This window comes from Loxodonta africana, chromosome 21, assembly GCF_030014295.1.
Source record: "Loxodonta africana isolate mLoxAfr1 chromosome 21, mLoxAfr1.hap2, whole genome shotgun sequence".
NCBI classification, from domain to species: Eukaryota; Metazoa; Chordata; class Mammalia; order Proboscidea; family Elephantidae; genus Loxodonta; species Loxodonta africana.
The window spans coordinates 60,911,309-60,938,126 of record NC_087362.1 but is presented as its reverse complement, the minus strand read 5'-3'; the positions used below and the strand labels follow the sequence as shown (position 1 = coordinate 60,938,126).

At 45.2% G+C, this 26,818-nt stretch overlaps 1 protein-coding gene across 2 annotated transcripts; it reads right to left on the bottom strand.

The window, feature by feature from the left end:
- CES5A (carboxylesterase 5A) lies at positions 1 to 26,193 on the bottom strand. 2 transcript variants are annotated; one of them, XM_003416309.3, is made up of 13 exons: positions 26,121 to 26,193; positions 24,328 to 24,532; positions 22,085 to 22,223; positions 19,991 to 20,124; positions 17,440 to 17,593; positions 15,313 to 15,417; positions 13,383 to 13,487; positions 11,530 to 11,670; positions 9,594 to 9,662; positions 5,026 to 5,173; positions 3,611 to 3,760; positions 352 to 424; positions 1 to 273 (listed from the first exon to the last, which is right to left on the bottom strand). In XM_003416309.3, the coding sequence occupies exons 1-13, from the start codon at positions 26,191 to 26,193 to the stop codon at positions 42 to 44; spliced, it is 1,728 nt and encodes a 575-aa protein (XP_003416357.1). In that variant the 3' UTR covers positions 1 to 41. The 2 variants fall into 2 exon arrangements, with proteins under 2 accessions (XP_003416357.1, XP_003416358.1); XM_003416310.3 differs by lacking the exon at positions 3,611 to 3,760.
- Positions 26,194 to 26,818: the final 625 nt, after the last annotated feature.

Genomic DNA, 26,818 nt, shown 5'->3' with positions numbered 1-26,818 from the left:
GCAGGAGAGGGAGGAAATCTAAAATCACAGAACGAAACTTCTCAAGGAGCAAAAAAGAAAAGGAAAGGCAAGAACAGAGAAAGGAAGATCAAGGAGGAAAGGGGACTGAGGAGAGCTCCGGAAGCAGACATTATCAGGGGCAGGGTATTCATCCACAACTTCACTTTTGGTGCTTTTAGTCTCTCCCCGACCCTTATGTTTAAGTCCAGCTGCAGGTACTGCTCGGCCTGAGTGTAGGCTGGCCAAGGAGGCAAGCCTTCCCCATTGGGATTCCTGGAAGTGAGAGTGCAAATGGGTGAGATTTTCCTCCTCAAACACGCTGGTGAAGGGGTGACCCAAAGGTTCACTTACCCAGTGCGAGCAAAGTTAGCCCAGTATGTCATCATCTTCCTGCTGAGCAGTTTCTCCTCCTGTGTGGCTCCCTCTGAAGGAGATAATCACAAAATTCAGCTGTTCACAGTGATCCTCCAGAGGACCAAAGTGCCTTAGGGTTGATAAATCATTTCACACCTCTCCTCCCCTTGGATCCACACAAGCCTAAAAAGTCATTGTACCCTCAATTTGGATATTGAGGCTCAGGGCAACAGGAACTCACCCAAGCAATCATGGCTTCCATATGGTGGAGGCAGAACATGTTTTCTTTGACTACCTGATGTACTTTCAGACCGACCACTCCAGTGAGGGTACAGTTTCCTCAGGGACAGAGACTATCCCCCCGACCCTTTTTGTGTGTGTCTCTCTCCTTTTAAAAACTATTAACTATTGTATTTCATTATTTGAAAAGGTGGTGAAGCTGCTGCTGAAGCTTCCCTTGCTTCACCCTGCTTCCCTCTTGCAGCCCTCCAAGAGGAGATTTCTAACAGTGACTTGGCCCTATGGCAGTGCGGCCCTAACCGTGGCTTGAATTTGGCAACAAAATCCCCCACATGTGTGAACCAGGATCTTGGCGCACGTGGAAGACCTGAGGAACTGTGGCCCTGACCTTGACCCCAGACCTGAATATCACTGGAGAGGAACATATTCTCCAGCACACCACGGTGCCCGAGACCATTTGCAAAGTGAAAATCCCTTCCTTTGCAGCATGACTCAGCCCCTGAATTTCAGGTGCCAATCCCTGCCCCTCGGGGGCTCAAGGACATAAAAGCTCCCAGCTCTCCTCAAGCAGGGTGCATGTGGTCTTTCAGCTGCTAGGCCCCACATTGCTCCTTGTTTGCACAAACAATAAATTTCCACCTTCTGTTTCCCTTGCAACTAATGGTGCGGTATCCACCTTAATTTCCATCGGCTGATAGGACAGGACAATAGCCCGCGGTCAGTTACAGTAGCACCTGCTCAAAACACAAAATCCAAATTGCAGAAAAGGTATCTAGTGAAAGTAAGTTTCCCTTCCATCTCTTCCCTCCAGATACTCAGTTACCAGCTTGAGAGGCAACTATCATTACCAGCTTCTTGAATACCCTTTCAAAGATAGCTTATCTTTGTGGAAGTATATAAATGGACCCTTTTTTTTACACACTTGTTAGTATATTGGACATCTTGCTCTTTTTACTGAAATTGTACCTAGGAGAGAGTTCCACATTATCGCCTCTAAAGCTGCCGTTTATTAACATTTACCATTCTATAAATAAAAATGAGTATAAATATATTTTTGTTTATATATAAATATTTATAATAAATACGTAACTATAGAAGTCATTTATCCAGTACTGTGTCGGTGGGTCTTTAGGTGATTTCCAATCTTATGCTGGTAAAATACATGCTTTAATATGCACATATATTTTGCACATGTGAAAGTATAATTGTGCAACAAATCTTAGAAGTGGAATTGCTAGGTTAAAGACTACATGTGTTTTAAATTTTGATAGAGTTTGCCATTAGTGTATGAGACTGCCCATTTCCCCACACCTGCTGGAATGTATTGAGTTCTTCCCAATCTGATTGATGAAAAACGATTCCTCAACCTAGTTTAGTCTGCAATTCTCTTGTTCTGAGTGAGATTCAGTGGATTTTCTCATGTTTCAAAGCCACTTGTGTTTCTTTTTCAAATGGTTAAGAGCTCAGCTGGGTCAGCAGTTCGAATCCACCAGTCGCTCCTTGGAAACTCTGTGGGGCAGTTCTACTCTACCCTATTGACTCGACAGCCAACAGGTTTTTTTTTTTTTTGGTCTGTTACCCAGTTTTGTACTAGGTTTCTCATTGATTTCTTGGAGCTGTCTAGATATCAAGAAAATTAACCCTTTGATACATATGTTGCAATTTTCTTCCAGTTTGCAGAGGCCGTGTGCCCATCCCATAATGGAGGTTCAGTAATAGTTGATGATCAGTAATAACAGTAACGTTTTTTAGGCATTCACCCTGTGCCTTATGGGAACTGTTTCATTTAATCCTTACGGCAACCTGGGAGGTGGTTGGTTCTGTTATTGTCTGTATTTTAAAGATGAGCATGAATAAACTAAGTAATGAATAAACCACAGTGCACAAGCACACTCTCTATAGGAAGCACTGTCCTCGTTGTGGAGAGCCCATTAGCTAAGAACCTGCATTGTGTATTGCTTTTAATTAAATATTTTAGTGCTATCTCCTGTGTGTAGTTCCTGTAATTTTTTTCTGTTGATAATCTCATTTGATCACCTTATAATTTCAAGCATTGAACATGTCATAAATTCAGAAAGAAATGAGCTAACATCACTAGTAACAGTTCACAGCATTTACATTATATTACCCAGATCCAGGAAGGAGTCCTGGTTGCGCAGTGGTTAAAGCACTGAACTGCTAACTAGAAGGTCAGTTGTTTGAACCCACCAGCCACTCCTCAGGAGAAAGATGTAGCAGTCTGCTCCTGTAAAGAGTACAGCCTTGGAAGCCCTAGGGGCAGTTCTGCTCTGTCCTAGAGAGCTGCTATGAGTTGGAATCAACTTGATGGCAACGTGTTTTTGTCTTATCAGTAATTTGTGAGAGTGCTCGTGGTGCAGTGGTTAAAGTGCCCAGCTCCCAAGTAGAACGTTGGTGGTTTGAACCCACCAGGCACTCTGTGAGAGAAAGATGTGGCAGTTTGCTTCCAGAAAGATTAAAGCCTTGGGAACCCTATGGGGCAGTTCCACTCTGTCCTATATGGTAGGACTCAATGGCAAAAAGTGTGGGTTTTATCTGGATCCAGATCACTTTGGGCTGGAATTGTGAAAATGTGAACCCCACCATTTAAGCCCCATGTGGTAACGTTCAGGAGTTCTGAGAAAAGCAGAGAGGGTAAGACCAGTGGTCAGCAAGAAGGAAGAGAGTGGTTCTCATTAGGAAAAAAGTTAGATTGCTTGAATGCCTCAAAGTGCCCACCCCCAGAGACTCCAGTAAAAAAAGAAACACGCATCAAAGGAATGTTGGCAGACATGTTTCATCTTGGCTTCTAAAAATAAGAGTGGGAGCCTTTACTAGAGAAGGTTGTATCCATAAACCACAGGAGGAGGATAAACCCAACCTATCAGTCCTCAGGGCTCAGGCAGAGTGGTGGGCTGCGTGGAGGGTTTCCTGTTCACAGTGGGGTATCTGTCTCCTTTCACCTCCTCCCAAGTTCCATGTTCCCACAAGAGCAAGACCTCCTAAGGTAGTTCCTTACCAAACATGACAACGTCACCGTTCAGGAAGGCACCTCCGAAGACAAAGCGGATTTCGTCAGCGTGGTCAGCTTTGACGAAAGCTGGCTTCGTGTCTTTAAAGCACTGGGGCCGGTGCTGAAACTCATAGAAGTAGACAGGGGCACCAGCGTCTGACAAAAGTCATGAGAGGGCCTGGGTGAGGCACGCATACAGGGCTGGGTTGGGGCCAGTCCTGCATCCCCATTCATCTAGCCCTGGACTCATAGATCCATGGCCAGGGCAGCTCAGAGGCAAGAGGTGACCTAAACCAAGCTAATTTCTCCCTTCCCATTGGAGGCTGGAATTTGCTGCTACAACAGCCCTCATGCCCCTAGTGACAGGGAGCTCATTACCTCTCAGGGCATCCTGCGGGGACAATAGTCCTATTGCTCAAAAAAGCCTTCACACTGAGCTCAGATCTGCCCCCTTAGGACTTCTTCTCACTGCCCCTGTTCAACTGTCTGGAGGCAAAAAGAACCTAGAATGGTTCCAGGCACATAGTGGCCCCTTGATAAATGTTCTTTGAAAGGAAAGAAAGAGAGAGAGAAAGCAGAGGGAGGGAGGAAGGGAGAGGAAGAGAAAGAAAAAAACAAGGATTGTGTCTCCACAAGTCACCTTCTTTTTCTTGATTCCTCCACTGCTCCTTACAGCGAAGATGTCTGTGAATACACCCCCAGAGAGAAAGGAATCTGGGGGATTACTATTAACTAAATTGTACTCCCCAAAAAGAGACGTTGCAATTCTAACCCCTGTACCTGTAAATATGACCCTATTTGGAAATAGGGGTTTTCTTTTGTTATGTTAATGAGGTTATACCAGGGTAAGGTGGGTCCTAAACCTGATCACTTCCGAGTGGTGTCTCATAAAAAGAGCCGAATGGACACAGAGACACACACGAGAGGAAAACAAGTGCCATGTGAAGACTGGCTACTAGCAAAGGAATACCAAGAATTGCTGGCAGACACTAGAAACTAGGAGAGAGGCCCACAGAAGGAATCAGCACAGCGGAGACTTTGATTTGGACTTTTAGCCTCTAGAATTGTGATTTCTGTTCTTTAAAGCCACCCACTTGTGGTATTTTTTGTTACAGACGCACTAGGTAATTAGACAGGGTTGGGCACCGGAAAATTATGGGAAGGTGGGAGTTTTCTACACTGTCCTGAAGAAGAGGAAAGAATAGAAAGAACAAGAACTGATCAACATCTTCCAAATCTGAAAGGCAGGCAAGCTGCAAGCCAACATCACTAGGTTAGGGCCAAGGTGTTGGACAAGATATCCTTGGGAATCTCCCTCAGTCAGGGAGCAGAGGGGCAGAGCAGGTGGCTGATCAACAGACAGCATGGCTCCACGTGGCCACCAGCCTCCCCAGGGACCTGGTAGAGGTGCTCAGACTCACCCCTGTGATACTGAGCTGTGACCAGCCCAGGGACCACAAAGAATACATCGCCAAGCAAGTCCAGAAAACTATTCCAGATTTCAATCATAGAGTCCTTCCTCCTGAAGTATTCTTCAGTCAGGAAGTATAAATACTGCCTGGGGATGTGCTGTAAAAAAAAAAAAAAAAAAAAAAAAATCATAGCCACAGAAGATCTAGATCGACCACAGCAGCCAACACAGTAAGCACGGGCCACGATTCTGAGGGCTTTGTGTGCGTTGCCTCCTTTAATCTGCACAGCAACCCTATGGTGCAGGTATCAAGATTAACCCCATTTCACAGATGAGGAAACTGAGGCTTAGAGTGGTTTGTTCAGACTGATGAAACCATGATTCTTCACTAGTCTATTTGCCTTCAAATCTCATGTGCCTAATTACAGCACACACGGCCTCCCTATTGTGTTCCAGAAACAGTCACTTCTGGACAGAACTGTGGGGCCCAAGACAAAGTGAAAACACAGGGCCCCTTGTTCAGAATTAATAAGACTTTCAAGAGCATTAAACCAAACAGGGGACACTTCTGAGTATGAAGCCCTTTGTGACAGCATAGGTCTCACACACATGAAGCTGGCCCTGTTTCTGGATTCCAGCACAAACTCCACCACTTTGCTATTTTACCTAAGCTAGTTGGTCTCTTGGAATCCCTGAGTAGCACAAACCATTAAGTGCTTGGCTACTAACAGAAAGGTTGGTGGTTCTAACCCACCCACAGGCACCTTGGAAGAAAGACCTGGTGATCTGCTTCCAAAAGATCACAGCCATTGAACACCTGATAGGGTACAGTTCTATTCTGAAACACGTAGGGTCACCATGAATCTGAATTGACTCAACGGTAATTAGTAGTTGGTCTGTTGGAACCTCAGTTCCCTCATCTATAAAAAAATAGGTTGTTCAGAGGATTGCATGAGATGTGAAGAGAAAGGCATGCTGCCTGGCACAGAGCAGGTCTTCAGTTCTGTCAGTTCTTCCTGGGGCCCATCCCCAAGTGCCTTAACAGGGCATTCAATGCCTTCTTCAACCTGGAACCAGCCTTCCTCCCAGGCTTGTCTCTCTCAACTTGCCCCAGGCATAAAAGCGGGTGGAAGGAAACCTCATGAAGATTCAGGCATCTGCCACTTGAGTGACATTTTTAGGAGTCTGGTTGTTGTTGTTGTTAGATGCCATTGAGAGACCCTATGTACAACAGAACAAAATACTGCCCAGTCCTGTGTCATGCCCACAAGTTGTTGTTATGCTTGAGCCCATTGTTGCAGCCACTATGTCATTCCATCTTGTTGAGGGTCTTCCTCTTTTTCGTTGACCCTGTACTTTACCAGGCATGATGTCCTTCTCCAGGGACTGATCTCTTCTGACAACATGTCCAAACTACGTAAGATGTAGTCTCACCATCCTTGCTTCTAAGGAGCATTCTGGTTGTACTTCTTCCAAGACAGATTTGCTCATTCTTTTGGCAGTCCATGGTATATTCAATATTCTTCACCAACATCACTACTCAAAGGCATCAGTTCTTCTGTCTTCCCTATTTATTGTCCAGCTTTTGAACGCGCATGATGCAACTGAAAATGCCATGGCTTGGGTCAGGTGCACCTTAGTCTTCGAGGTGACATCTTTGCTTTTCAACACTTTAAAGAGGTCTTTTGAAGCAGATTTGCCCAATGCAATGCGCCTTTTGATTTTTTGACTGCTGCTTCCATGCATGTTGATTGTGGATCCAAGTAAAATGAAATCCTTGACAACGTCAATCTTTTCTCCATTTATCATGATGTTGCTTACTGGTTCAGTTGTGAGGACTTTTGTTTTCCTTATGTTGAAGTATAATCCATACTGAAGGCTGTAGTTGTTGATCTTCAACAGTAAGGGCTTCAAGTCCTCTTCTCTTTCAGCAAGTAATGTTGTGTCATCTGCACAAAGCAGGTTGTTAATGAGTCTTCCACCAATTGTGGTGCCCTGTTCTTCTTTGTATAGTCCAACTTCTCAGATTATTTGCTGAGCATACAGACTGAATAGGTATGGTGAAAGGATACAACCCTGACACAAACCTTTCCTGACTTTAAACCACACAGTATCTCCTTGTTCTGTCCGAACGACTGCTTCTTGATCTATGTAAAGTTTCCTTATGAGCTCAATTAAGTGCTCTGGAATTCCCATTCTTTGCAATGTTATCCATAATTTGTTATGGTTCACACAGTTGAATGCCTTTGCATAGTCAATAAGACACAGGTAAACATCTCTCTGGTGTTCTCTGCTTTCAGCCAGGATCCGCCTGACATCAGCAATGATATCCCTGGTTACACATTCTCTTCTGAATCCGGCCTGAATTTCTGGCAGTTCTCTGTTGATTTACTGCTGCAGCAGCTTTTGAATGATCTTCGGTGTAATTTTACTTACATGTGATATTAATGATATCGTTTGATAATTTCCACATTCTGTTGGATCACCTTCCTTGGGAATAGGCATAAATATGGATCTCCTTCAGTCGGTTGGCCAGGTAGCTGTCTGTCAGTTTGTTGTACTGTGGGGGCTTGCTTGTTGCCATGATGCTGGAACCTATGCCACCAGTATTCAGATGCCAGCAGGGTCACCCATGGCAGACAGGTTTCAGCTGAGCTTCCAGACTAAGACAGACTAGGAAGAAGGACATGGTAGCCTACTTCTGAAAAGCATTAGCCAGTGAAAACCTTATGAGTAGGGGTCTGGGGATCCATGGAACGCTGGGGCTCACTGCTGCCCCTCAAGCCCCACCACTAAGATGGAGGCCCAGCCCCTGGTAGCTCCTTTGGAACTTGGAGACAGCATTTACCACACCTGGGAGCACTGCTTGGACTCGCTTACCAGGTCCTCAGAAGGTTGATGGTTTTCAGTCAGGCCCAGAACAAAGGAGGGAGGGCTCTGCAGTAGGCCCAGGCTATGGTGCCAGGGCCCAGCTGCTTGGCTGTGTGACCAGCAGACCCCACGGTGCTGGAAGGAGCCAGGGAGAGTAAGGAAGCTCTGTGAAGTCTCTGGGGAGCCCCAACAGAACAGTCACGGCACAGACTCCTAGGGTTCTGGAGCAAGACCTAGCCTGCCACATCCAGGAACCGTGCGTCGTTTGAAAAGCAGCTCCTGGAGTGTTATCAGGGCCCAAGGGGAACCTGCTGCCTTTCCCCTCCTCCCCCACCCCTTGTCCTGCAAAGCCTATTTCCCACCCCGGGACTGGGCTCAAGATGTCTTCGCCACCTGAAATGCCCTCCTGTTCAACTATTCCCCTTCCCTAAGGTCCAGATCAATGACCAGCTCCTCCATGAAGCCATCTCCAATCCAGGCTGAGAGAGTCCACCCTCAGACTTATACCTGAAACAACTCTCAGGTCTCCTCAGACATCCAGGATGCACCAAACATCCCTCCTAAGCCTCAGGGCCCGAGGGGTCCCCTGGCTCCACTCTGGCCCACTTTACAGCCAGAAAGCTCTTTCTAAAATGGTCACTTAGTCACATCACCCTCCCATCAGTTCCCAGCCCTTGGAATGAAGTTTATGCTCATTCCATAGCTTATAATGGCTACAAGGCATCCTCCCTCGTGTGGCTGACCCTCTAAGCTGATCTCTTCACACCTCTTTGCTCCTAATTGAGCCTCTGGGTTTCTCCGGCTCCTCTCACCTGTGCGCGTCCACCTTCGAGACAAACTGCACTCATCCTCCAAGACATTTCTTCTCAGGGAAGTTGCCTGCACCCTCCTAGGGCCCCACAGGGCTTGGACTTTGCTCTGGTTCATTTGATATTGTACTGAAGTGTCTCATCCTGTCCGTCCACCCCAACAGTCTACAAGTTCCTCAAGCATGGGGAGAATAAAATACCTGCTTATCATAGCACCCCCAAGGCCTAGGGAAGTGCAAGGACATGCAGGCTCTCAATAAACACTTGCTTAATGAGTAAATGAGGGACACGCACCTGGCACAGAGGACACACTAAATGTTTATGGAACAGGGCAGAAAGAAAGGAAAGGAACTCACCTCCATAACCGATTGTGCAGAGTAAAACCTGCTAATGATATATTTATTCCGTGAATGAACAAATAAATGATTTAAGTAAGTGATGACCCTCAGACTTCCTAGCACCCAACAGGGTACGTGGCTGGTGCGTAGTGAAATCCCCAGTCTCAGGTGTGCTTCAGAATTCAGAACTTTTCAGTTTGTAGATCATTCAGCACAGATGCTGCGTAGTATGTAACACACTCAGTGGGGCCTAGGGTAGCACCCTTCTCATGTGTCCACAGAGAAATATGAATAGTGAGATAAATAGATAGACAAGAAAGGCTAATGACCACATATCCATATAGACCAAATTGGTGGCCACGTGGGTTACAAGAAAATCTTTGGGTTTTCAGAGCTCTTTAGATTTTGGAATGTGGCTAGTACATTGCGGACCTGAACTTAGTACAGGTCTACTGAATGAATGAATGAGGGAAGGAATGTCTATACGCCCAGAGTGTGGCCCAGGGATGTTTGTTAAATGAGTAAATCTCTGGGAATCGCAGTCGCCCAGACTCACTCACCAAGAATGTATGTATCAAGCGGAATATGAGAGACTTGTTGGAGCCCCCGAAGATCTCAGGAACCTCCTTCTGTGGAGAGAAGCAGGACATCCCTTGTGAACATACCTGGTTATCAGGAGGCAAGCCTATCTCTCAGAGGGGAGGGTGGGAAGCAGCAGGAACCTGTTCCACCCCAGGCTGTAGGAGCATCCTCAGCAGGTAGGTCTGTTTCTCACATTTGATCAAAGGCCCCAGTCCCCAGTCGTATCTATAGTCTATGGAGCCCAAGTGGCTATCCTGTGGAAAGGCTCCATCTTGGCTTTGACACCACGCTCAAGAAGAGACCAGAAAATCTTGGAACTAGAAGCTTGTCGTTCTCCTTCTTAAGACCTTTCCAATGAGGGCCTCTGAGAAGCCAGCAGTGGGAATGTCAGACTGTGAGGTGGTGAGGCTGGTAGTGGAGGACACAGGGACTCCTTGTAACTTCACAAACCTCTTTTTTTTTTTTTGGCCATCAAGAAACCTGAGCATATTTTTTATAGTAAGGGCCTTTGATTCGGTTATGGCCCAGAGCTAAAGATCAGTGGAATTAAAAAAATGATAACCATTACAATCTTCCCATCTTTTTTTTTCTCTCTCCCAGCAGCTAAATAGGGGGTTTGAACCAGTTCTTTCCTGTTCTAATCCATGCTGAGAATTTGCATTTCCACCCCAGATACACTGAATCAGAATCCACATTTCAACAAGATCCCCAGGTCAAACCTCTACTTCTTAACCTTACCTCCCCCAGTGTAAAATGAAGAGGTTGGTCTAGATAACTGAGCTTTGATGGTATTGTGAATTTGTATCCCCCACTCTTCTGAGGAGAGATGAAAAGTTTATTTCAAATGAGGAGGGTCTTCCTAAACCCTAGGGTCAGGAACTCAAGGCTCCACAGTTCTACTCTGACACACATGGGGTTGTCACAAGACAGAACTGACTGTACAGCAACTGGTTTGGAGGATCCCATAGCCTTGTGAAGATACTAAAAACCACTGACGTGTACATTTTCAAAGGGGGAATTTTATGGTATGCGAATTGCATCTCAATACAAAATACTGTGTCAAAATATGCTTTGCCTTAAAAAACAAACAAAGAAATCACAGCTCCCTCTCAGCATTCAGAATCCCTGGGTGGTGCAAATGGCTAACGTATTCGGCTGCTAGCCAAAAATTTGGAGGTGCAAGTCCACCCAACTATGGAGCATAGTTCTGCTCTGACACAAATGGGGTCACCATGAGTCGAGGTTGACTTGACGGCAACTGGTTTTTTGCTTTTCTCAGAATTCAGGTCTTAACTCAAATGGTCTCTCATCAGAAGAGCCTTTCCCGGCCCTCCTTTCTCCTACTAAAGAAGCCTGCTTTCCAAGTTTATGTCCTTCATAGTGCTTCTCACTCTCTGAGATCAACTTTCCACCATGCATTTCATCTGTCTCTCGCCCTGAGGATGTAACTCACAGAAAGCTGGAAGCATGTGTGTCATGGACTATTGAATTCTTGGTTTCTAGAAGAGTGTAGAGCATATAGTAAATGCTCAGGGAATACTTGCTGAATGAATAAAATAATTTAGTAATTTTGCAACTTGTACAAAGTTAGAGCACATTCTTGGAAGTCAAAAAATCAGGACCGTAGCTGGACATGGAAGTTTAAAGGACTGATGTTTCCCAAACCTATCTGAATTTCATCTTTGAAGTAATAACTGTTTTTATTTGCAACAATCATTTGCAATATCTTTGATAAAAATGGAATGGATTTTTTTATCAGCAAATCTTCTTTTACCTTTTTATGTAGTTGCTTCTTTCACCATAAATCTGTGAGGATCAGGGAAGATGCCCTCTGCTGCTACCCCTAGTCCTCAATTACCCTCTTTCAGAAACAGAAAAGATGGTCACAGCTTACTGGGCGGCAGGGATTCTTACCATGGGCAGCATGTAACCACATTCGTGGTTATTGACTCCAATGATGGAAGGAACTGGATTAAATTCTTTTTGAATTAACAGGTCTAGAGGATTGTCAAGAAAGAAACGACCATCAATCACCCAGGTGAAAGACTTTGTTTTCTGAAATTGGGAAGAGAAGAAAAATCGGCAGATGTCACAAAAACTGCTGTCCCCAGGTCCTAGCCAAGATAAGCCCACTCAATCTAGTAGTAAAAACTCACTAGAAAAGGAAAAATAAACCATTTTTGGCTCAGCCCAATTCATCAATGGCTGGCCAGCCCCGCCACTTACCTGGGCAAGGGGACTCAACTTTTATGGGCCTATTTACGCGTCTGCTGAATGGGTAACAATAATAATCTACCAAAGAGAAATAGTGGCCTAGAGCAGTAGTTCTCAAAATGTGGCCCCCAGACCAGCAGCATCAGTATCACCTGGTAACTTGCTAGAAATGTAAATTCTCAGACCCCACTCCAGGCCTACTGAATCAGAAACTCTAGGGATGCAGCCCAGAAAATTTATTTTAACAATCCCTCCAGGCGATTCTGATGCACACTCAAGTTTGAGAACAACCAGCCAAATGCAATGGGCAAAGTGATAGCGGAGGGGATGGCCAGAATAGTAGGGATTGGTGTCAACACCGTCCTGAGATATCTTCCAGAGAATACCTTGCCTTGAACATGACTGGGTATTTCTTGAGTCTCAGAAAGCAATACTTGGCTCTAATTTTTTTTTTTTTTAGATTTCTGTTTTGGGTGTGGGGATAGAATAGAGCATACAAAGAGCTTTGTACATTAAACCAAGGACACATTATCCATCTTCATGGACTCTGGCACTGTGCACCATGTCTGGCTCATAGCAGACTCTTATTATATGCCAAAAAACTGTTTAATAAATGTTGGAATCTGACAGAGAATTGCCTAGCTTTTTCAAAGACTCTAAAAGACTCTCAAGACTGTTGTCGTTAGGTGCCCTGAAGTCAGTTCCAACTCATAGGGGCCCGGCGTACAACGGAAGGAAACACTGCCTAGTCCTGAGCCATCCTCACAATCGTTGCTGTGCTTGACCCCATTGTTGCAGCCACTGTGTCAATCCATCTTGTTGATGTTCTTCCTCTTTTTCACTGACCCTCTACTTTACCAAGCACGATGTCCTTCTCCAGGGACTGATCCCTCCTGATAAGATGTCCGAATTATGTGACATGAAGTCTCGCCATCCTCACTTTTAAAGAGCATTCGGGTTGTTACTTTTTCCAAGACAGATTTGTTCATTCTTTTGGTCTTCCATGGTATATTCAGAGACATAAAAGAACACGCAGTCCAATTAACCACCCGGTGATTGAGATTTTGTCAGTGGTCGTCTAGACTTTGCTCGAATATCTGCAGAGGTGGGTATCTCACAGCCTTCTAAAGAAGCCCAGTCCTCTTTCAGACAACTTAGATTTTAGAAAGTTCTCAGTTATATCAAGCCAAAATGGCTTCCTAATAGAACTTCCAGTTCGACCTTGACATAGGCGTGTGGAACAAGAGTGATCTGTCTTCCCAAGGATCGCTTCAATGGCTTAGAGACAACCCTTGCATTCTGCTGAATTTCTCCAGGATAAGTAGCACCCCTGCCCCGCCAAGGTTCCTTAGATTGCCTATCAGGGTTTTATATCTCACTTTTTTTTTTTTTTTTTTTTAATATAGCCATTACCAGGAATCCCAAATCCTTCTCTTCTCCAAATCCCAGATCGAAGAAAGCAACACGATGGTAAGATTTTTTTTCCAATGGAAAAAGCCCACCACTCCATTCAAAGGGCAGCCCTACCCCAAAACTCTCCCTTCCCTGTTTACCTGACTGAGGCTTAGTAGCTCCTCCGAGGATTTTGCCCTCAGGCACTGCAGCAAGCCAACAGAGTCTGACGCGTTGCAACCACAGACATTCGCAAGGAACTGCAACTATTCCAAAGAAAGATGAAGTCAGAGCATGGCATTGAAAGCATCCAGAAAAGGAAAGTTAGAAAGAGTCCTTAAACTGACCACAGGCTCATCCTTCATATATGAAGTCCAATCTGCTGCCCCTCCCCATCCTCATGTGTCTTTAATGGAACATACATATTGAGGGAATGGTAGCGAAGACAGGTTGTCACTGCATCACCCTTACTCTCTTGCCTGATGTTAGCAAACACCAGACCTGGTGGTTGAGGACTGTCAGTCCGTGGCCACGGAATGGAGTCAAGATTCCTGGGCCACAGAAAGACCAGTCCTGTGACCTTGGCTCAACTGGCACTAGGCCCTATGGAGCTAAGCAGTTCAACCTTGGATGTTAAATGGAGTCATACATAGAGACCCCTGAGAGTGAGAAGCAGCTTGGCTAGTTCCTTAACTGCCATCGAGGCATGACTCCAGATCAGATTCTCATCTGTCAGCTCTGCTCAAGCCCCTTGCCCACCCCATGCCTGGAATGCCCTGGGCACTTCTTTCTGTCTCTATAGCAATCCACGCATTCTTTAAGATTCAAATCCAAACTCCTCCAGAATGTCATTTCAGACCATCATAGTCCCCAGGAATCTTTGCTTCTCTAATGTCCTATCACCCCAGGGATCCCCTTCCCCAAAGTAGGCTTTTACTAAACACCTTCTTGCCCTACAGTTGAAACTTCCACATGTGTAGACTTGTCCCCCTAAAGTGGCAGTCCTTAATCTTCTGTGATTCTTGAACATTCTGAGAATTCAATGAAAGCTATAGAAGATCCTCTTACTAGGAAAATGTACAAACACATAGAGTCTGCATACAGTTATAAGGAGTTCAAGGACCACTTCGCAAACCTATCCATGGATTCCTGGTTAAAAACCCTTGTAACAAAAAGATTATAGTGTCCTTGAGGTTAGGATCTGCCTTCTCCTCTTATAAACCCACAGATCCTAACATTGACCTGGGAAAATAATAGGCACTCGATAAGTATGTGGTGAATGAATGAACATATGCACAAACTGAAAGTAGCTTTATGTATAATGTTACCATAATCAATGTTCCCTGTGTATTAAAGGTATTTTTACAATTTTATAAATCTATGTTTCTGCTCTTGGTACATGTTGTTTTTTTTCTATAGGGTGTGGAAGAAAATGTACCACTAGAATTAATAATATGCAGGAGATGGCCACACAGCCCAGAGTTTAATTAACGTACACTGAATGAATCAGCTCATTCATTAACTCATTCATTCAGCAAACATTTATAGTTGCCTAATACACACTAAGTAGATCCTCACTATCTAGTAGAAAGATAAGACAAAATGATAGATAACAAACGTCTGGAACGTATTCTCCACCTCCCCCATGCTATGCCACGCCAGCCAACAGTCATCAGTCACAGTGTTATTTCCCACTGAGCTGGTGACAGCATCAGAATCTTTCTTGCCATGGCTCTCCAGGAAGCCATTCCTTGTGGAGTAGAGTAGGCACAGGAGATGGGCTATATATATAAACACAGGGAAATTAGCTGCATATCACAAGAAAAAAATAATGGGTAAGATGAAAAACTATAACATACACACACACATATCCCAGCTGTGTTGCACTGTATAGCTGGACCCGCTGCATGTTGAACCAGACCTTCCATGGGGGAACAAGGCTCACCTCAGGCCAGCATTAGGCTCTTGGGACATGGTCAGTGAGTACAGCCAAGCATGGGGTGAAAAGGAGATAGACAATCTCTTGACTCCTGACCACGCTCTCTTCTGACCAGGGAGGAGAAGCCTGGGTGGTGTTAACACTATACCTACATCCTGGTTCCTCTCATTATCAGAGGCTTTCATGAAAGGGATGATGGCCACCCCACTCTCCATGATGGCTTTGTGGAATAAACCGTTGGCCATGGGGGACAGAACCTGGAGAGAGAACACAGGAAGCTCAGGAAAATTTATCTAGAGGACTCCCCACCCGACACACATACCACACACCTATCTTTCAGCAAACCTTCCCAAGAAACCTCCTTAAGAGCCCTAACCTTAGAGGAAGAATCTCTGGTTTGTCATGCAAGGTCTAGCTGTGAAGACTTGGACAAGTTAATTAACCTCTCTGAGCTCCAGGTTCCTCACGAACTTGGCAGACAAACATTCTGGCATGTGAGTTCCAGCTCCTTCACTTGCCAGCTGGGTAACCTCGGTCAAGTTGCTTAATTTTTCTAAGCATCAGTTTACACACCTGTGAAACTGGAATAATAATTGAGCCCATATCAATTGTGAGGAGAAAGGGAAGTAACGAACTCAGAAGGCTTTATACAGCACCTAGCCAATAATAAAACCAAGGTAGAGGATCAGCGAAAAAGAGGAAGACCCTCAACAAGATGGATTGACACAGTGGCTGCAACAATGGGCTAAAGCATAGCAAGGATTGTGAGGATGGCGCAGGGCCGGGCAGTGTGTTGTTCTGTTGTGCATTGGGTCACCATAATTCGGAACCAACTCAGCGGCACCTAACAACAACAATAGTCAATACTAAGTGCTCCAGAAATGGTGGCCATTATAATATATGGAAAATTGAGTTAATATAATCCATCTTATTCATAGATTCTTTTGAAGATATAAAAATACCTTGTACATTGTCAAGTGCTGTACAGCAGAAGCTCTCTTAACCCACCTCCACTAACTGACATCTGGGGTTAACTGAGACTCTCCATTGTCTTCTGTAAAACATGTCAACTGATGCTCAGGAAATGCTGACCACTCAGAGCCAGCAGGCCATTTTCTAGTACCTCCAACTTTTGTTCCCAACAGTTCATTACCGAAAAAAAAAAAAAAAGGTATATTTGCTTCCAAACTTGTTTTTTCAGTTGCACTTGCTGTTGTAATGACATAATTGAATGAAATATGTGAATCAATAAACTATGAGTACAAAAAGAAAACAAAACTATTTACAGAAAAAAAAAACTTGCTATAGACAAGTATCTAAAAAAAAAAAAAGCTTCAAAACTAGGTGTGGATAAGATAAGAATAAAATATTTGAGGGAAAAGTATAAAGCTCCAGACATGTACTGCTGCCATACTGTTTTGCTGGTATTTACAAGTTCGTGATTGCTGTAAACAAACTGGAACAGCAATTTGAGGGCGATGAATTCTGAAGGTGGTTTATGCAAAAGAGCCCATGTTAGATAGACCTAGACTCAACAGGCCAACTCTGAAAAGATAAGGTCCTATATGAAACCATCAGTGGAGAATGTACATTTTATATCTTAAGTTAAAATAAAACATATATATGCATCCTTTGTTCTTTAATGCTTTAACTGAAGTTATTCTATTAAACAAGTAATTACCAGCCTTGGTAATTGGATACCAAGGGCTTCTACTCTACTGATATGTTGTTGTTGTTAGATGCCATCAAGTTGGTTCTGACTCATAGCGACCATATGTACAACAGAAGGAAACACTGTGCTGTCCTGCACCATCCTCATGATCCACAAATATAAGGGTTTTTATTCAGGTTACTAGTCCCTATGTGATCTTTTTTTTTTTTTTTATGTGATCTTAGATGACTCATTTGAACTCTCCCGATGACAGCTGGCCTTGTCTTTATATAAAAAGAGACTGAGCCCCTAATTCACGATGTGTTTGTGAGGCTGAAGGGGGACAGTGTGTGTAGAAGTGTTTGTTCAACATGAAACCTGGTGCTGTCCAGTCAATTCTGACTCATATTGACCCTATAGGATAAAGTGGAACCATTCCATAGAATTTCCAAGGAGTGCCTGGTGAATTCGAAACATCGACCTTTTGGTTAGCAGGCAAGCTCTTAATCACTGCAACACCAGAGCTCCTGTTCAACTTGAAAGCACCTATCAAATGTGAGTGATTCATTGCCCTCCTTTTTGTTACCTCCCCCACCAAGGTTCATTCGTCACAAAGCCCAGAACTTACAAGGCTGGAAACACTGATCGCTCCCGCTGACTCCCCAAAGATGGTCACAGAGTCTGGATTCCCGCCAAAGAACTTAATGTTCTCCTGGACCCAGGTTAGCGCAGCCACCTGGTCCTTGAAGGCCCAGTTCCCCCAAGCGTGCTGGTCCCCTGTGCTGGGGACAAGAAGCAGGATGAGAATTCTCAGTTGGCCACCATCTGCTGCCTGCAGCTCAGGGGGTTCGAGGCAAAGACTGTGGGCAGGTGTCACTGCCATCTGAGAAGGGGCTCGGAGTTGCAGGCCTGGGGGAGCTGGAAAACTGGGCTTAGTCCTTGCCCTTTGCTGGGATTTTGGTTTCTTTGAGAATCTAATGAAATCTATGACCCCTCATGAAAGAAAAATGCACATAAATATTGTATGTGCAACTTCAGGATATTCATAGTCTCCTCTAAACTGAGAAGCCAGTCCTCCCAACTGCCCCTTACTTGGTTCCCTTTCTATGTCAGTGACTCCTGGACTGGCTCTGACTCCGCCTTCTCCCTCCATGACCTCCTACCAACTTGACCCCCATCGTGGCTCCTATGCATTTATTTCTTTTTCTCCAGAGTAGCACTATTTTAGCACTATAGTCTAATGGGTAAGATCTCAGCCTTTGGCACAGTATAGCCTGGCCACTTAGTATCTGGGTGGCTTTGAGCAAGTCACTTAACGTGTTTGCATCAATTTTCTCATGTCTTAAAGGAGGATAATAATAGTCTCTGTTTCCCAGGTTTGTCGTGAAGATTGATAGTACCAGGCCCACAATAAGGGCGGTGTACATGTTAGGTGATGGGCTTGTTATTCAACCAACTCCCTGCTTCAGCTGCCTGAGCCAAAGATCCGATGAGCATCAAGACCATGGCAGTAGCCTCCCCACTGGACTCCCCATTTGCAGCCTGCCTTTTTTCTCTCCAAGCCCAGCCTCCACTCTGCTCTTGAGTGAGCTTCTTGCTACACTGTTCTGAGCAGGGCACTCCTGGATTCCTCAGTCTTTTTTGGATAAGGCTCAAACTCTACATGTGGCCTGGGATCATAGGCCTTTCCCAATCAGGCCTCTTTCTGGCTTTCCACACCCATCTCCTGCTGTATCCTTATCTTCCTGTGCTTAAACACAGACATTACAAATAAAGTTATGGAAACCTTTCTGCCAAAAGAATCTTATGCAGACTCTCAATTTGCAAAGCACCTAAAGTAGAAATTGCTCTAGCCAGGGCACACCTCTCGGCCTCTCTTGCCTTCACAGCAGCCCCAGGACCACCTCCCAGGGCTAATGGCTCCAAGCATAGTTTGCAAATATTGCTCCAGCCTCAAGTGCTGCTATATTCCTTTCTAACTTCCCAGCCTTTGCTTAGGCAGCACCCTCTGCCTAGCATGCTCTCTCCGGCCTCTCCTCTCCAAGCCCAATCAAATCCAAGGTGCCACTAGAGGGCCACCTCTCTCGTGAAGCCATTCTGATTCTTTGCAGCTCTCTCCTTTGTTCCATGGCCTGTTGCCTCTCAGTCTGAGAGTATTAACCATGGCCCTATTTTTTTTTTTTTTTACCGGGCAGCATGGAGGTGTATGTCCTTGTGTGATCTCCCCCACTTGACTGTGAGCCTCCTGAGAGTAGGTTTCATGTTTCAGTCATGCTGCCTTCCCCACAGTCTCTGACAGTGTCCTCCAAACACTACTGTGGCTCCGCCTCCCACTACATCTGTTTGGTCACATAGGGCCCTAGCCAGGTCTTGGGACTTCTGCTATCTTAGGCAGGATAATGGATGTGGTCAAGAGACCCAGCTCTGTTTTGTGACCTTGGGGAAGTTGCTTAGCCCCTCTATGCCTCAATTTTCTCAACTGTAAAATCGGGATAATAACAGTACATTTCTTGTAAGATTGTTTTGAGGCTGAGTTGAAATAATGCATGGAAAATGCCTAGTGAGCACCCAGTACATGTCAGATATTATTGGAGGAACGTCAATGATGTAATGCAGTGATTATTCTCAAGTAGGCATTTTTGGAGCCTTGGGGTGGGCTCTATGGCAAAGACTACTAACGGCTCGCAAGGCCTGTTTCCTCCTGTTCCAGGCACACAGCTTCTCTCTTGCAGTTGGATGTGTCTGAATTCTGCCAATGGTATGTGAACAGAAGTGACGAGCACCATCTCCACGCTGGCCCAGAAAATCCTCACTTGCGTGTTGCTCCATGCTCTCTCTCCATCTGCTGGCTAAATGCAGAGGATCCTGATCCTAGAGGAGGGCAGAGTCACAAGATGGAAGGGATCTGGGCCCCTGATTGACCATGGGGAAGAATACCTGTCAATCAGGAACACCTGGCTGTGCTTTACATGAGTGAGAAAGAGATGTTTATGTTTTGTTAAGCTGATAAGATTTATGAGTTATCTGTTCTGGCTGCTAAAATTAACTAACCTGGGGAAATTTTTTTCAAGGTTACTGAAGGCTTATTCTTCCTTAGGTTGCTGGGCACTGAATCCTCTATGGCTGCCGCACAGCCGCCTTTTGGGGGTCAGGTATGTCAGACACTCGAGGAGACTCACTTGAAGAAGCCAAGTAATCCTAGCCTGTACTGGGTGGTCACGACCAGCACGTCTTCATAAGCAGCCAAGGCAGATCCATCAAAGATGGAGGCTGAGCCTGTCTCGAAAGCTCCCCCAGGGAACCACACCATGACCTGAGGAGGAGAGAGGAATTCTCCAATCAGCCCACCAGACAGCCGCATCTCTTCCCTATGTATGCTGGGACACTCTTCCTTCAGGGAAATGTAAAAGTCCCACTTTCCTTTCCAAGTAGGGTCAGAAGGCTCTCTTTTTTGAAGGAGGCAGCATGTGGACTCTGGTGTCCAAATGCCTGGGTTTGATTCCCAGCTCTGCCACTGACTAGTTGTGTGACCTTACATAGATTACTTAACCTCTCCGAGGCTTGTTTTTCTCATCTACAAGATGTGAATAATGAAAATATCTATTTTATGAGGTTATCATGAGATTTAAACCAGATTATACATCTAAAGTTCATAGAAAAATGCCAGAACATTTTAAGTGTCCAATAAGCCTCTGACCCACAAGACGACGGAAGTAATTTTAAGTCACATAGGAGATTTTTCTCACCTATAGCCCTGATGGCACAATGGTTAAGAGCTATGACTGCTAACCAAGAGGTCAGCAGTTCAAATCCATCAGCCACTCCTTGGAAGCCCTATTGGAGAGTTCTACTCTGTCTTATATGGTCACTGAGTCAGAATCAACTTGACGGCAGCGAGTTTGTTTTTTTGGTACAGAAAAAAGGGAGCCGTGGTGGCACAGTGGTTAAGAGGTACAGCTGCTAACCAAAAGGTCAACAGTTTGAATCCATCAGCCACTCCTTGGAAACCCTATGGGGCAGTTCTACTCAGTCCTATAGGATCGCTATGAGTCGAAATTGACTTAAAGGCAACGGGTTTGGTTTTTTTTGGTTTTTGTTTTAGAGACAGAGGAGAGGAGAGAAAAGTGCAGAAACTTTACTATATTGATTAGAAAAATTAGGACTAGGGAACATACAACATTATCAAATAGTATTAAACCAAAAACCAAACCCATTGCCACTGAGTTGATTTCAACTCATAGCGATCCTACAGGACAGAGTAAAACTGCCCCATAGGGTTTCCAAGGCTATAAATCTGTACAGAAGCAGACTACCACATCTTTCTCCCACAGACTGGCTGGTGGGTTCCAACTGCCGACCTTCCGCCAAGTACTTTAACCACTGCACTGCCAGGGCTCCTTCAAATAGTATTATCACTATTTATATGCTTAACAACAAATCTGTTTAGTTGTTTTTATTAAAAGGTCGCATTAGAGACTGCAATGCTTGGGGCAAGAAAAGAGAAGAAACCACCAAGGAAAAAGGGAAGCTTGGCAAAGCACTGGCTTTGGTACCAGGATCTACCACTTACTGTGTGTATAACATGGAGCAAGTCAGTTACATTCTCCCTGTGCCTCATCTTCCTTATATGTAGGATGGGTCCATTAATCTTTATTCCCCGGGGTCATGTGGGATTGAATGAGATAACGCAGTGTGCCTGGCACATAGTAAATGGTCCATAGATGTTGCTGTTAAGATACATTCGATTGAGTCTCCCATTGTAGGGGCATGGGGCAGAGAATGAGGGGAGCATGTGATTAAAGCATAGGTTCTAAGATGTGTCCTCTCCCACTCCCTTATACAGGGATCTTTTACACTCTTAAATTAAATACTTAATATCCTTACTGTCTAACTTGCAAACAGAACTTGAAAGACACAATTATCCTATTTAAAAAAAAAAAAAAGAATTGCTACAACTAAAAATTTTAAAGAGTCCTTCTAAGCAATGACTTTTCTAAACGTTTTCAGATCATTAAATACTCAACAGAGGAGGAAAAACAAATCCAAATAAAAAGCAAAGGTCAAGACAGTGCAATGAAGAATCAATCAGAAACAAGGAAAAACTGAATTAATCATGATAATGGTTTTTCTTAAGAGTGACTGATGTGTCCAGTGAGTATATCTCTGTTTCACCCAACAGGGAGCTAGGTCTGATTCCAAGCACCCAGCAACCCTGCCTGGATCCTGGGCCAAGAACCTGATGGACAGAGCCCAAACACCGCAGGCAGCCTTACAGGGAGATTGGAGCCTGTAACTGCGTGGGCTGGTGCGTAGATGTTAAGGTACAGGCAGTCTTCTGACACTCCGAACTGAGGATAATGCACCTTGAGCAAGCGTTGATCTGAGATCAGCCACTCTGGGTTTTGGAGGCACCTTGGGGAAGAAGAGTTGTGGTCAGTGAACTTGCCTGCAAGAGTCCAGTTCTCATGACAGTGGGGAAGCCTAGCACTCTCCTCTGTCTTGAGCAGACGAGGCATATGGAGAGCTACTACCACAAAGTTCACTCATGCCCAACCCCAGTGGTTGCTGAAAATCGAAAAAAAAAAAAACTGTAATTCCCTTTGATCTGGCTTCTGGGTAGGAAATTACGACTTGCTGAATAATATACCATTAACCCCCACCACATATCCATGCCCATACCCACCACTGTAATATGGACACACACATAAAGACTTAAGCTGGCTCAACTACTCCCCAAACTGTAGAGGGAAGGACACTGGTTGAGTATCAAGGGCTTTGCTCCTATGGCTCCCTCTTCTGCCTCCAGGGGAGGAAAGGGACATTTCTAGGCCTCCCTACCAGGACCTGCAGGGAGGCTCCTGCATCTGGGCCTCAGCTTAAGCTGTTCCTCTGCCTGGACTGGTCTCTCCCCTTATCTGCTTGTTCATGGTATTCCCTTTCCTTCAAATCTGGTCCAAGTGTCTCCTTCTCCAAGAAGCCCTGTGAGATTTCTCCAGTTAGAGCATAGCTCTCCTTTGGAGACACACACACAACTTGTACTCTTTCCTAGAACTTCTCCTAGGCTTGTGAATGAGAGCTATCAACCTCCTCAACTCAACTATGAGCAGCTTAAAGTCCAGGACTCTGAATTGGTCACCTCTGCGCCCCATACCTCCAAACACAGAGCCTGACACACAGTAAGATTAAATGAGATTATGTATGTGCATATTTCTATCATACTAAGTGCTCAATTAATGTTAGTTGTTTTGTTTAATAGGATAGTCTGCAGTATGGGCAGCAGGTAACCATCACTGCAAATCTACGCCTGACTGGGGCTTATGCCTCTTTCCCCTTTGTATCTTGTTTTATCAGAAACTGAGGTCAGGGAGCCATCCACAACCTCCACGCAAGTAGGTGGTTCTCTCTGATCCCAGCACCCTTCTCTGACCCCATAAGTTTTGCCCTTGTCAACCTATATTTTAATTGTCCATTATCTTTTATGCCCTCCCCATCACTGAACTGCAAGCTCCTTGAGGAGAGCCCTGATTAATTCACTGTGGTGTCCCCCAGGACCTGATAGAGAGCCAAGTATTGAGTTGACGCTTAATGAATATTACTTGAACAAATAAATTAACCAAATGGCTGAATGAATGAACAAATGAGTTTCAACTTAGTGCAATCAGTGCCTGGGCCACATGGCATCATCTCCTATGGCTTAGAGAGCTCACTGCCCCCAGGATAGTCCTCCTGCCTGGGATCCCAGTGCCAGGAACTGAGGTGGCCCAACTTGAGGGTGTCACAGAACCTAAAATGTTGGGAGGTTCTTGAGGATTTTCAAGTTTCATCTTCTACCCAATGCCTGAGGCCCCTCCACAATTAACCTAGTAACTAATTGCTCACCTAAGCTTGAAAATGCCCAGTAACTGGAAGCTCCTTACCTCCCAGGCCATCTCTGCCACAGAGACACATTCATGCATACATTCCACAGACATTTATGGCATTTCCCCTATGGGCCAGGCATTGTATTGGGCACAGTTTTGACTTGCTAGAATGTTCTTTATTTCGAGCTAAAATCCATATAGTGCCGTTCTTCTCTCTAAAATCCTTAGCCAGTCCAAGAGTAGAGGCACAAGCCTGAGGTCACACAGAAACACCTAGAGAGTGGCTTCGAACCCCAAAACCCAATAACTCCATCACAGTACTGCCCAAACCCAGTTGGTCCTCAGAATTCCTAGAGAACTTTCAGATAATACCATTTCCTGGGCCCAGCTCTGAAGGTTCAGGTTCAGGAAGTCCGGACAGGGGCGCAGGAAATCTGCATATTTTTGACGGTGTCTCCAGCAATTCCAGGGATCAGCTCGTTTGGGAATCATGCGATTAGTGAAGCATTCACCCACTTCTGCAGCCCTCCACCTCCACCTGACCCCCACCCCTCCTCTCCTTTCTCATCGGGCAGCGTGACCCTTGTCCCTCAGGGCTCTGCCCCCATTTTCCAGACTCCCAGGAGGCTACTCAATGGGACTGAGCCTGGTCTTACAAGTTAGGGTAGGAGGTGGCGTCTCGGAAGTCTTCCCAGGGGAGTGCTGGCTGCGGAGTAGCAAATCGCAGGGGTCCTAGAGGGGGTGCAGCAAAGGGGACCCCAAGGAACACGTTCACAGGCACGGGGCTTCCCAGCACAGTGACTTGCTTTCCTCGAACCCATCCGAGCCTGGTGTTTCTGGATGGTGCATCAACAGCTAGCCCTGAGGGAACACATGGGGAGGAGTCAGGAGCTGGCTGGGAAGAGGCAGGGAGTCCGCCCAGTAGGGTGCGCTCTTGCTCCACCCAGAGGCTACACAACAGGAGGTATGTGGATACTGTCTCAGTGAGTCCATGCACACCGCTTCCTTCAAGACTGCCTTAGAAGTCACCTCCTAGTTTCTCCTAGGAGCCCAGTACCAAACCACAAAGGTTTGTCCAGCTAACTCACCTCCTTTCTGCTGAGTATCTCCAGCATACAGCTTTCCCTTTCTACAGGACTGATATGTGCCAGGCTCTGTAGATCTTCCAAAAACCAAAGAACTTGGTGCTGTCAATTCCGACTCATAGCGACCCCATAGGATGGAGTAGAACTGCTGCATAGGATTTCCAAGGAGCGGCTGGTGGATTCGAACTGCCAACCTTTTGGTTAACAGCCGAGCTCTTAACCACTGGGCCACCAGGGCTCCCTGTGGATCTTAGGACCCCACAAACTCATCTGGCCTATAATTTCCCACACGTCCATCAATTTCATACCCACCAGCACAACTGTTGTCATATTTGTGCCTCAGATATATGATTATTGACTCTTAATTTTTCTTAACATCAAATTTTTAAAAACCTCTTTTTGAATTTTTACCTAGAAGAATGGTAAGCAATACATATGGAACTGTGATTTGGATAAGTTGGATATATGCTTTTAAATACACATTAAAATAAATTTACATGCATAAATATGTTGTTGTTGTTAGTTAGCTGTTAAGTGATTCTGACTCATGGCACCCCCATGTGTGCCAAGTAGAACTGCTCCATAGTTTTTTTTTTTTTCTTAATTGGTATTTTATTGGTTGTTTTAAGGGTTAGTACAGAGACATTATGATCAATTAGCTCCACAGGGTTTTGAAGGCTGTGAACTTTCGAGCACAGATCGCCAGGCCTGTCTTCTGAGGCACCTCTGGGTGGGCTCAAAGTGCCAAACTTTTGGCTAGTAGTCTAGAGCTTACCATTTGCACCACCCAGGGATTCCATGAGTAAATATACATTAATTAAACCAAAAAATTCTTATCTAGATGTCACCTGAAATCATCTCATCCACCTCTAGGGGTGTGAAGACAACACTTCGGGAGACTAAACTCACCCATGCTTCTCGGTTTCCATATGTAATATGGAACCTTGAGAAGGAAATTGCCCAGCTATTTACTTAGCAGGACACAGGTGTTCTGGCACTACCTGTTCTAATATCATTTCAATGATGCAAGTCATGTCTGTGCAGCCAGAGCTGCAGGGATACAGGCTCCATTCCACACCCCTCCCCAGTGCCAGGACAGAGTGCTCTGGAAGCCCCTCACAGGATGCGAGCAGCCCAAAGGCAGGACAAGACTCTTCCATTCTCTACTTGCCAAAGAAGGAGGCTGTGTCCCTGAGACCCTCACCAACACCAGGACATTGGTCAGGTGCCCTCCACGGGCCCTCAGAGACCTCTGAGAAATAAATTCATTTTCGTCAATATATGTAAGCAGTAGAAAATTCTCCCAAGAGGAACTCCCCCTCCCCCGTCTTCTGAGAATCCTCCTCTCCCACCAGGCATCTCACCCTTGGTGGCAGCTGCAAGAACCCAAACAGTCCAGATCAGGGTCTGGCCTGGGCGCACCAAATTCCCGCTCATCTGGCTGCCCTGACTGAACTCTTTGGACTTCTGAAGCTGCTGCTGGTGTCAGAGGCCTCCGATCAGGGGGAAGAAAGGGCTTCTTGTTAGCAGGCAAATGTTGAACAGGTAGACACAGGGCACAGGGTCAGTGAAGACTAGCATTAGACCAAGGTTTTTGGAGGAAATTGGCCAAGCAAGACTTTCTTGTTCTCATTTACTTAAAGAAGAAGCTGATGATTAACTTTTGAGCTGGTGAGGGACAGTTTGGTTGGCTTCGGACTCATAGGTTAGGAGAAATAGGACATTTGTGATATGCTAATCCCGGATCTCAAACCCAAATACCTACAGGGGCTAGAAAGATAGCAAACATGCACTGAAGTTGGCCAGGAGAAATTCAACAGCGACTGGTGGGGACTATAGCAAACCAAACAGCATGTACTCTATATAAAGGGAGTTGTGACTTCTCATCTCTAGTCCACTTTTGGCTTGTGACAATGTAGGTAGGCCAAGCCAGAAGTGGCCTTAATTTTTTAAAAAATTGCCATGTATACCCAACGAAACATTTCTACAGAATTGAATTATATCACAGGCCAACTCTCTGCTATTGTGATCTAGACCTATGATCTCCAGTGGAAATATGAGA